The 12,057-nt window shown below is 44.2% G+C and overlaps 2 protein-coding genes across 15 annotated transcripts in view; one reads left to right on the forward strand and one right to left on the reverse strand.

Moving 5' to 3' along the window:
• Positions 1–986: 986 nt before the first annotated feature.
• The window catches only part of Znf664 (zinc finger protein 664), a 31,889-nt gene continuing 20,818 nt past the window's right edge, over positions 987–12,057 (reverse strand). For 12 of the 14 annotated variants that reach the window (XR_012911219.1, XR_012911218.1, XM_075978613.1 and 9 more), the window contains 2 exons: positions 4,805–4,872; positions 987–4,686 (listed from right to left, as the gene is read on the reverse strand). Coding sequence is in view for 11 of the 14 variants with exons in the window: in XM_075978613.1 (XP_075834728.1) it covers positions 3,312–4,097 (786 nt within the window). In the remaining 3 variants the exon portion in view is untranslated. Of the gene's footprint in view, positions 4,687–4,804; positions 4,873–9,613; positions 9,717–12,057 lie in introns of all 14 variants that reach the window. The other 2 variants (XR_012911220.1, XM_075978689.1) reach the window with 1 other exon arrangement.
• Positions 9,063–9,469, forward strand: LOC142840789 (large ribosomal subunit protein eL32-like). The gene has a single exon (XM_075957386.1). It carries the CDS (start codon positions 9,113–9,115, stop codon positions 9,434–9,436), a length of 324 nt encoding a protein of 107 aa, XP_075813501.1. The 5' UTR covers positions 9,063–9,112; the 3' UTR covers positions 9,437–9,469.

Consider the following 12,057-nt stretch of genomic DNA (forward strand, 5'->3'; position numbering starts at 1 on the left):
ATGCAAAAGTTCACCTACACAAGAATTGCAAATGTAGTTGCCTTATTCCAAAAACAAGTTTCACCCGCCTGCACCCAGATGGAAACTTCAGTCACATCCTTGCTGGCAATCCAAACAGACTTAGCATTAGGTGAGTTGGATATCTAGAGCATTTTCTGCAGTGCTAAGAATCAAATCCAGGGCCATGTGCACACCAGATGACCACTCCACAACTAAACATCTCTGACCTTGATAGGTGTTTTCAGCTAGTCTACAGGTAGGCAGGCAATGAAGGCACTGTGAAAGGCTGGCACGTGCTGCACCACCTGAGCCTGGTCTTGCCTTCTGCTTAGCTCTTGCCCTGTGAGGTATCAGCTATTCACATCTCCCCATGCTGACTTCACTGAGCACTCTTCCATCTGCTTCTGATTCTTGCCTCCTATTCACTTCAACCTTCTGAAGATAATAGCACAGAAAAACAGTTGAGTGTGTGGCTCTAAATACTAGAGCCACACCGGCTAAAAGGTGGGGACATGTGCAGGCCCAAGTCAAAGAGCACCCCACTCACACACATGCCCTTGAGGTACACCATCTGAGCAGACTAGGTGCATCCAGTTACACAGATTTCAAGTCCTTCCTTGCGAACCTTGTACCCAGGCACCAGAAGGGCCCCACTATCATCCCTCCCAAATCCCATTCCCTTTGGAGAGTAGGCAGCTGTCACTTCCATCTCAGGGACCTGAATGTAGACTTGTTCCTCAGAGCTGATGGCTGCTTCACGATGGATCACATATATGCACCAAGTGTGCACCAGTCATTACAGACAAGAATGGGCTCATCGACATGCCCAAGGGTCCGGGAAGATGACAGAAATGACATGCACAGAATATGAGTTCTACCAACATTTTAAGATTAAATTTCATATGAAAACCTATTCTACAACACAAGGACAGCCAATCCCAAGCCCCAGGACTACTGAACTTATATACCACACAGGAAACATTGGGTCCTATTATAAAGTGATTTTATTAAATTGATTTAGACATACTGTAGGTCAAATAATATTTTCTGAAGATAACAATTATGGACTTTAAAGCTTGACATAAAATTAGTAGCTTCAAAAGTGTTAGTTGTATTCCCCAGCAACAGCATGATAAAATAATTCAACTATGTAGAAATATAGAACTCTAGGACTAGCTGGAAATTGGGAAATCATTTAGTCCAGTGTCCTCATTCTGTGAGAAAACTAGACCTTAAGCGATTTGCCCAAGCTTACATACCTAATAGTAATAAAGCTAGAAATCAAACCATTTTTTCCTAAAACTAAAATTCTATTGATGATATTTCAACTGGCTCTCTATCAACTAAAAGTCTAGGTTTTCCTCTAATGCTCCACGCTGTGGTGACATTGAAGTGTAAGACACTACAGTAAATTGCTGTGGTGGCTGTGAGGCCAGGAAGGGGCTTTGTTAGCCAACAGTCCTCTCTGGAGAGGGGAAGGCAGTGAGTGATCAGTGGGTCAGAGGCTTGCCGGAAGGTGTCTGCACTGAAGTGCATGATCACAGAGTCATCCCCAAACACGACCCACTGACTGTGTGCTCCAAAGAAGCCTCCTCTATGCACCAAGGCTTCAGTTTTACAAAACCCTCTTCTAGCCAAACACCTAAAAAGCAAAACAAAACAAAAAAACAAACCTGCAGAGAAAAACTAAGCAGTCTCGTATTTCTGACCATATGGGAAGTTCTTTCTTCAGCATTAAATGGCTGGCAGAAGCCACCAAGCCAGTCACCCACTTCAGACTTACAGGTCATTAGTTTCTCCAAAGACTTCCTGAGCAAATGACTGCATGTGGGAGACTGAGAACAGGAATGAGAAGGAAACGGAAATGGGAGCTTTGTGTTGGTGTCACTGGGGACTTTTGGTCTTCTCAACATCCCTTGAGTTCCTCCGAGAGTTTTAGCATCAGTCAGTAGAAACAAAACAAACACTACAGGCCCATTAATGCTAGCCACTAAGCTCATGGCTCAGCGCCTCCCCTCCCCGCAAACTACCTCCAGCACCTGCATCTCCAGAGCCAGCAGCACCTGTGCTGTGTACTGTCACTGCTCCCTTCATCTAGCCCCAGCACCTTCAGCGCAGAGTACCTGACCCTTGCTACCTGGCCCCCCACCCCCCTCTACATACCACCTAGTTTATTTCTCATAGCATTTAATCACTACCGCAAACTACATTATTTGTGTTAACTTGGTTATCCCGTCTCCCTCCTCCAGAGGTGAATCTCATGACCCAGTGGCATTCCCAGCACCCAGTACATGTCCGACACCCAGGAGGCATTCAATAAATACTCAGTGAATGAATGAGGATGATGGATTAGCAACACACACTCATGCCTAAAAAGAACTGTATGTGATCCATGATGACACCTACACATTATTGCCTGAGATGATAGATTCATCCTCAGTGACTCCCCAATTAGCCCTCCCAAGGCCTCCCCAGCTGGTAGGGAATCCCACCACTTCTAAAAGGAGCCCGAGAGGGTCACTCTTGAAGCAGACAAGCTCAGTTTGCTTGCTTCTTCCTCCCTGATATATACATTCAGCTACTTAAAGAAAATTTCAAGTTAAAGCATGTGACGCAGCCACTAGAAAATAAGTTTAACTTAGAGACACAGTGATTAGCAGAGTTCACAAACGAAAGAAAAGTTCCAGAGCATGTACATCTGCCAGTGATTTCCTGATTGGCTGAGTGAGTGCATTTTATGACTCTCCTAAAATCTGAAATGAAATTTAATGCCATCTAGGAAGGGGTAGGTGTTTAAAGGTACTCTGAGGACATGAGGTAAGGTGGATTCAGAAATAATCAGATATATGAAAAGCTATGTCAGGGTTGACTCAAGTGGCAACCTCAGAAATACCAGGATGCAGCCTTCAAGGGAGCTGTTCATCTTTAAATGCACTGACCGGTAGGTAGGCTTAAATAGAGGAAGAAGCATGTGCTCCAAAAGGCAGTGTCTGATGTTGCCTAGAAGCACAGCACAGATAAAAGGTGACTCAGAGACTGAGCAAGACTCATGAGTTTTGAGCATTATTTCAACTGCCGAGGCATGTTGCCAGAGTCCCAAGAAACACCATACCTGTGACTGGGACACAATCCTCCATCTTGGGCACAAAGAATTCCAAGTTCAGAAAATCACAACCTCACCAAAACCTCCTCAGAAAGAATGTTTTTCTGGGGACTACTGTAGATGTTCTCAGGGTCAGTGTAGGTGGATTTGGGTTTCCTTCCTAGTGGCACTTATGGGTTTAAAATTTTTAATTCTTAGCAAAACATCTTTATATAACTGATATCTTGAGATGGTTTCTCTCCTTGGTGTGTACTCTCTGGTGGATGCAAAGGCTTGTACTCTGGCTGAAGGCCTTGCCACACTCATCACACTTAAAAGGTTTCTCCCCTGTGTGTACTCTCTGGTGGATGCAGAGGCTGGAGCTCTGACTGAAGGCCTTCCCACACCCACAACACCTATAGGGCTTCTCCCCTGTGTGCACTCTCTGGTGGATGCAGAGGCTGGAGCTCTGACTGAAGGCCTTCCCACACTCATAACATTTATAGGGCTTCTCTCCAGTGTGGACTCTTTGATGCATGCAGAGGCTGGAGGTGTGCCTGAAGGCTTTCCCACACTCTTCACATTTGAAGGGCTTTTCCCCAGTGTGAACTCTCTGGTGCATACAAAGATTAGAACTATTACTGAAGCCCCTCCCACACTCACTGCAGACATATGGCTTCTCGCCAGTGTGGACTCTCATATGGATTTGAAGATGGGAGCTCCAGTTGAAGGCTTTGCCACACTCATAACATTTATAGGGCTTTTCCACAGTGTGAATTTTCTTATGTCTATTAAGTTTTGTTGTCGTGCTAAAATCTTTACCACAGTCATCACATTTGTAGACCTTCTCTCCTGTGTGGTCTCGCCAATGAATATGAAGTTCTGATATGTGAAAGAAACCCTTATCACACTTGTCACATTTATGGGGTTTCTCTGCTGTGTGGATTTTCTGATGCATAAAAAGATCTGCTCTCTCAGAGAAAAATTCCCTGCACATAGGGCACTTGTAGATCATTTTTCCTATTTGGTATCGTGACTTAGAGAAGAAAGTGTCCTTACAACTATGAGTTTCAGGACTGCTACTTCATAAAGCCTATTATTTTGCCATCTTGGCAATCTATCTCAGGCTTGCTCTATTGGGCAAGCTTACCATCAACCTCAGCTTCTCCCTGCCTGTCTTTCTGTGGAAGGCTTCTTCCGGCATAGTGTTCCTCACTCAGAGCTCTTACTGATTATGAAGTCACACTGACTTTCATATGAATCCCACAGCTCACCAGCACAGAGCTTTCTTTCCTTTAGATCCCTTGCAGTCAACATTCCAGGGGCAGGAAGGAGTAAGCCTTTGCTTCGAACCCCCAGAGTCTTTCTGATGTTCAGTTCTCTTCTACTTTTCACTCATAAAACAAAGCCTGGGTAGTGTGATCTGTTTCCCCAGGGCAGAAGGTGCCAGCTAGTGGTAAGCCCTGGCAGCACCTTCAGTTGAGTCAGAATGTCGCTCTGCCTTCTGCCCATCAGATGGCAGGCCTTGACAGCATGAAGGTTCCTTGGCTCCAGGCACAGCCAGTCTTGCTCCTGGGAACTCTATAGAGTAGCACGCTGGTTTTCTGTAATACAAACAATAATCAAGATGCAATGTCCTTTCTGCCCAGAAACATCCATTGATTTCAGGATTAATGCTACTTTAATGGAACAGAGGGGAATGGGAGATGACCACACACACACCTTTTTTCGATCCTGAAGAGACAGTTCTCTTATCTTCCAGCGGGACGATGTCTCTTGGACTTGCAGGTCTGAGAAGAGAATTTGAAGATATTACACTCCTGTTCTAGCCCAAGTATGTGATCAATTACAGCTTATCAATTATGTGAACATCAAGGAAAATATGATAGAAGAGAAGTCCTCCCAAGACCCATAAACAAATTCAAAGAATAGCTGTCCTGCACAAGAACAAGAAAAAGTATCTCTGCCAGGCAGTGGTGAGGCATACCTTTAATCCCAGCACTCAGAAGGCAGAGGCAGACGGATCTCTGAGTTCAAAGCCAACCTGGTTTACAAGAGCTAGTTCCAGGACAGGCTCTAAAGCTACAGAGAAACCCTCTCTCGAAAAACCAAAACATCCAGAAAAAAAAAAAGTATTTCTGCTTTGAAAGATTGACCCCACATATGAGAAAGAAGATACAGCATATGAATATCAAACATTCCCTAGCTGAACCATTCATAAGGTCTTCCTGGCATGCTAATCAAGACCTTCCGAACCTTACCCTGGCACTGAAGCCTTGCATAGCCTGCCTGGTCCTCTCTGATTTCTGTACTTGGCTTTTCTCTTCAGTTCTCACACAACCCAACTTCACCCTGCATTATGGCCTTTTCATACTGCTCCCAAGGTTGGATTCACTCTCCCATGAGCCGTGTCAGCTCCCATTTCCCTAAGTAAAGGAGGCCCCTAGCAGTTAATCTTATTCAGTTTCTTCAAAGCACATACAACTTGTAATTATTTTCTTTGTTTCCCTGGGTTTTGAACCCTCCTGTACTGGGATGTGAGTATTGAGGAGTGAACTTGACATGTTGCTTACCACCATGCTCAGGCAGGTAGTACTTGCTAAGCATGTCTATGATCCTTTAGGACTCCTGCTCATACCCCACCAGGGCTGTCTCATTCTAGAGAGCAGATGGGAAAACATTTGCCATTGCCTTATTTAAGGCTTCTGATAGTAGAGGGGACAAAAAATAGGTTTATGAGGAGGAAACAAAAGAAGCAAAATCCCTAATACACTCACTGGAAACTATCTGAGGCTATGTTAGCAATTTTTTCATCATACATTTTTGCATACATTTTATACAGTGATACATCAATGAATAAAATGGCATCAATAAGTATTTTCTTTCTCTGTGCATGTGTATGCATACATGTGACATGGCACACATGATGTCAGAGAAAAACCTCAAGAGTTGATTTTTAGTTTCCACCTTGTTTGAGACAGACTTTTGTTTTGTCACTATGCTCTGTCAGGCTAGCTGGCCTGGGAGCTTGTAAGGAGTCTTTTGTCTTCACCTTCCATTTCACTGTATGAGCGACATACAACATACATACACACATAGCATGCTCGTGCCCATACTCAACTTTACCAAGGTTCTACAGATTTAAACATCTGCTTTTACTTACTGAGCCATCTCCACAACTCTTAAAAAGGCTCCATTAAACAGGATACTTCTAAAAAGGTTTTAGTTTTTTTATGGCTATATGTATACATGCCGTGTGTGCGTGTGCAAGCTAAGAAAAGGTGTCAGATCCTCTGACGTTAAGAGTTACAGGTGGCTGGGAGCTATTTGATGTGGGTGCTGGGAACTAAACCCCAGTTCTCAGGAAGAACAATAAGAGTGCCTAACCACTGAGCCATCTCTATGGCCCCTAAATGACACTTAACAATTGCTTCATATGTACATGGTAGGTGACCAAAAATGTCAACAGAGAGATAGCAAAATTAATTGGTTTGCTCTGAGTCAAAGTGTTAGGGCTGTGAGATCCTCACAACAAGTCAGTGATCACTGTCCAGGTCAAACTGAACCTCTGGGGTAAGCTGCCAGGAAGCAGGCAGAGAAACCTGAACCAGGCTGTATAGACAAGCTATTACCCTGTTTGTGGCAAGAGGCCAAGGGTGCAAGGGGCGGGGCTCTGGATCAAAGACAGTTGGACCACCCTACAACAGCAGCTCTTCCTTTGGAACCTGATATAAATAAACCAATAGCTAAAAGGAGAGGGTACTGTGTGGCATATGGGCACTGTACCTACAGGGAAATGCCACTTTACTACATAAAGCAATGTTTAGTCTTGGGTCACGCTACATCCAAAGGAGTGGCATGATGATATATATGGTCTTTAGAAGCAAAGTAAGAAAAAATAAAGGCAGGCAGAGCAAAAAGCACAAAGGGCAAGCCTTTCAAACCACTGAATTCAGAGTACAGAGAAGGATGTGGAAGAACACTGTGTATCTGACTCAGGTGCCAAGAAAACTTCCCCTAACCAAAGTTCTTCAGCAACAGCAAAAAAGGCTGAGGACCAGGCATACCACTACCCAGGGGTGCCATGATATTAATGAAACCCCAAATGGCTCAAGTCTCCAGTTGAGCCTACACCTAGGAGCATGAACTCTAAGTATCTCAGAAGAGCTGAGAAAGGCAGGGCAGAGGACAAAGGAAGCCAGCCACTGGTCTTTACCCCAGACATAATTTTTAGGAAACAAAACAAAACAAAAACAAAAGAGACAAAAAAAAAAAAAAACCAAACCAAACGAAACTTCAGAAAACGTGCTAGGGAAGCAGCCCAAGGTCTAAATACTAGACAAAGCTCTGCAGATTAGACCTTGATGTGCCTGCAGGTTTAAAAGCTTGGCTTTGAGAATGCTTAGGACTTAGCCTTATTCCTCATCCTCAAACCAGCAGAGCCTACTTGGTATGCCTGCCTACTCAAACTGACCCTCACACTGAAGGTGCAATTGAGGACCGGTGCCACGAGGCAAGAGGTCAAGAAATGAGTCTTAAATGACAGAAAAGGATACCAAAAAGAGGCTCTAGACTGTGGCACTGCAAAGGAGATTCTGATGGTGGAACATAGACAGGACAGGTGGGACGGGGAACAGCTGATGGCAGGCTTCTTCAGAGGCTGTCAGGCCACAAAGCTACACATAGTTTTGTATTGCTGCTACTACACCTGTACTCCTTCTCCTCTTAGGCTCCAGGGAGGAAGATCAGGAGAAGAGAACAGAGCAGACACAGATACTCCAAATGAGACCTAGCCTGAGGCAAAACTTGAGTGATAGACCCTCTGCTTAGAAAAAAAGTTAAGAATCAGGCTATGGAGGAAGGGCTGCTGGTAGTGACATTGGAAAAAATGGCTTCCTTTAGCGTTCCCTGGTACATGCACAGTTGACCAGAAAGTTTAAGTTTATTGACTGAAAAAGAAGAGCTCTTGAATTTCTGAGGGATTTCCCTACATCGACCCAGAGTTTCTACCCAGTAATGAAGAGCAAGGGTGCACAGTTGCCATACAGCAGCAGCTGGGGAGGTGGCACACTGTGAGGTAGGGACTAGGAGAATGTAGGTGCCAACACTGGATGCCAGTTCTCTGAGGTAGAAGCAGAGGATGGTAGGCTGTAACTGTGCAACATTTACATGGACACCTGGGTAGGGGGACCCCCGTTAGGTTATTGGAAAGCTGCAGCCACACACACAGCCTCCAACTTCAGCCAGCTACTGTGAAACAGGCAGAGGTCAGGACTTCCACACAGGCACACAGCTGTCCCTACTGACTGAGAGGAAACTAGAAACTAGCCAGGTGAGGTTGGCTGGATGGCACCCTTGGAAGTAACTCTTAGAACATCATGGGAAGATGTATGCAGAGCAGCTGAGAGCTGATAGCAGTTGGAATAGAGGTAGGAAAATTATGGTTTTCCAAAGCTGGGAAACCTGAGTGAGGTACATATGCTGAATGAAATGAAAAGAAAGGGATTTAGACACATCCTCCCTTAGCACCAGACCTGGCACACAGGTCCCAACATGGCTTTACATCTATTTTACAAATTGAGATAATGTATATGGCTTTTAGAAGGAGCTGGCTCTGGGAGCTAAAGACTATGATGCTCTGTGCTTTGTTCTACTTAGGGAAAATAAAAGGAGGGTCACACATGTTCAGGCTGCCAAGACCAATAGCAATTAGTAATCTGCAGTCAAATCAGAGACTAGCTCTGGGAATGACCAGAAACAAGAACATGCAGCAGGTGGCATTCAAATTCCTAGGAGTCCATTTGTTTCTTTGTTTACTTTGAAATTCACCTGGAATTTTCATAAAAAGCCTGAAAGGCCTCTGCATATACAACTGCTGTAATAAAGTCCTGAGAAAGACACAAATCAGAACTCTCACAATTCAGCTGAGTGATGGGGAAGGCTCTGTTAACCAATCTCCTTTAAGAAGTGGAACCTAGCCTTCTTCCTCGGCGCGACCTGCGAGGTGGCTGCCATCTCCTTTGCGGCATCATGGCTGCCCTCCGGCCTCTGGTGAAGCCCAAGATCGTCAAAAAGAGGACCAAGAAGTTCATCCGGCACCAGTCAGACCGATATGTCAAGATTAAGCGAAACTGGCGCAAACCCAGAGGTATTGACAACAGGGTGCGGAGAAGATTCAAGGGCCAGATCCTGATGCCCAACATTGGTTATGGGAGCAACAAGAAAACCAAGCACATGCTGCCTAGCGGCTTCCTGAAGTTTCTGGTCCACAACGTCAAGGAGCTGGAGGTGCTGCTGATGTGCAACAAGTCTTACTGTGCTGAGATTGCTCACAGTGTTTCCTCCAAGAACTGAAAAGCCATTGTAGAAAGAGCGGCACAGCTGGCCATCAGAGTCACCAATCCCAACGCCAGGCTGCGCAGTGAAGAGAATGAGGAGATGGCTTGCGTGCACGTTTTGTGTTTAAATAAAACCACAAACACTGCCAAAAAAAAAAAAAAAAAGAAAAAAGAAAAAAAAAGAAGTGGTTACCTGGAGCCCAGGAAAAAAACTGGGACGGACCAGGTGTGCGCTCTCTCTGGGTGATTCTTGCCGGACACAGTGGAATTCTGACTTCTTGTGGCGTGAGTTTCCCCTTATAACAATTAAAAATATAATTGTTTAACTTTAAGCTAGCCTGGTTATTTCTCGAATCAAATGAACAGTTACAGGTGGCGCTCAAAGTGAGGCCGCTTGATTCTTTGGAGGATCTGGCCAGCCACAGCATAGAATTCCCACACAGTGGTCCTATTTAGCTGCTACTGGCTGATTTCCGGGTCTAGTTTTTTCTGGGCTCACAGAAGCTCAGGCAGTGCGGGGATGTGGGAGGCCAAGGCAAAAAGGGCCGAGGAGCTCGTGTCCAGAGCAGCCACCGCCACTGAGGGCAACGATTGAGGAGCCCGCACCCAGCCCATCTCGCCACCGCCGTCAGAGTGGGAGGTGCCCGCCTCCCTCTGCCGACTGTCTCGTGTGGCTGTTGAAAAGCCAGAGACTTTCAGAGAACACACAGTCTTGCACCTACTCCAGCTGATTAAACCACAGGTGAGCTTTATTATTCTAAATATAATTAATAAGTTACTGATTTAAAAAGGGCAATATGTCAGACAATCTAACCATCCAAGGTTTCAATAGCCTTTCACTTATACCATGTGTGAGGTCTTAGAAGATGCATATGATGCCTCTTCTACATCACTATTCTTATTTCTAGGGCTTAGTTTTGTCCTCAATATTTTTTTCTTTTTTTTGGTTTTTCGAGGCAGGTTTCTCTGTAGCTTTGGAGCCTGTCCTGGAACTAGCTCTGTAGACCAGGCTGGTCTCGAACTCACAGAGATCCGCCTGCCTCTGCCTCCCGAGTGCTGGGATTAAAGGCGTGCGCCACCACCACCCGGCTCAATATTTGTATCTTAAAAATAGGGGCTGGAGAGATGGCTCAGTGGTTAAGAGCATTGCCTGCTCTTTCAAAGGTCCTGAGTTCAATTCCCAGCAACCACATGGTGGCTCATAACCATCTGTAACCATCTGGTGCCCTCTTCTGGCCTGCAGACATACACACAGAATATTGTATACATAATAAATAATAATAATAATAAAATTAAAAAAATATGGTTTGATAATAGAAAAATGGTGCAGTCTTTACAGACTGAATCCAGGCTTCTTAGGAAAGAAGTTGGAAATCTGAAAAAGGACACAACCACCTTAACAAACAATTTTCAAGTCAGCTGAGGTGCTTTTAAACACAGCACAAAACTTCTTAAAAAGGAGGTCATACATCTAAAGGAAAATACAAACACTTTGAATAACAAAACTCAGTCGAATGAGGTGCTTTTAGAAATGATACAGACTGGTAACAAACTTTTCAAAAAGAGATTGCACATATGAAGGAGGATACTAGAACTTTACTTAATAAGACTCGGTCAACTGGGATATTTTTGGAAAAGGTAGACTGATAATAATTTATTTAAAGAGAGATTCAGCACTCTGGAGGAGGAAACAGCTGATTTGGCACATAAAAGTCATTTATTTAAAGAGAGATCCAGCACTCTGGGGGAGGAAACAGCTGATTTGGCACATAAAAGTAATTCATTTAAAGAGAGATTCAGCACTCTGGAAAAGCTGATTTGGCACATAAAACCCAGTCCATGACAGTGGGTGCTGAAGCATTATTTCAGAGAATTCACATGGTTGATTGTATTAATCGGACTCTGTCAAAGGGGTATGACAGATTGACTGATAAAATGTCTCTCCAAAAAGGTAATATGCATGCCATGAAGATTATGTCCAAGGATGAGACATTATCTCCACTGGACAGACTTCATACCTTGAAATCCTCAATGAGGGCATTAGAGCAGAATACCGGACAGGAGGTCCACACATTACAAAAAGCAGTGGTGAACAGATTTGAAAAGATTGAGGGAATTATTGACTTTGATGACCAGGAGCAAAAGGTAAAAAGGCAAAAATCTAACATCGTCAGTGCATAAAAATCTCTGGGATAGCTTCCCCGGAGTTCTACCTGTGTTTCCAGTAATAACATCAGAAAAAGTATCTGGCTCCAAATACCCTAAAAGTAGTCAAGGAATATACATGGGAGCCCATACATATGACTAATCTAAAAGAAATTAAAAGTGGCTTACGGACTATATTCTTCCTTTGTTAGGAAGACGGCCAAAATCTGGGCTTTCAGTAACAGCCAAACCTCACAATTCGGCTCAGTTAATATCAGCAGTACTAGAAAATAGGCCACAATTGCATTGGAAATGCTTTCTTAAAGAGGAAGCAAGAATTTTAGAACAACAAGAAAAAAACAAAAGAAATTGAAATTTCCCTAGATCAAATTCTAGGTAAAGGACTTTACTCTGATCCTCAGGATCAAGCTCTTTATGATGACCACACCCTGTCCCTATGTACCACAGCAGCTTTAAAGGCTTGGGACAGAA

The sequence above is a fragment of the Microtus pennsylvanicus genome, chromosome 1, assembly GCF_037038515.1.
Source record: "Microtus pennsylvanicus isolate mMicPen1 chromosome 1, mMicPen1.hap1, whole genome shotgun sequence".
NCBI classification, from domain to species: domain Eukaryota; kingdom Metazoa; phylum Chordata; class Mammalia; order Rodentia; family Cricetidae; genus Microtus; species Microtus pennsylvanicus.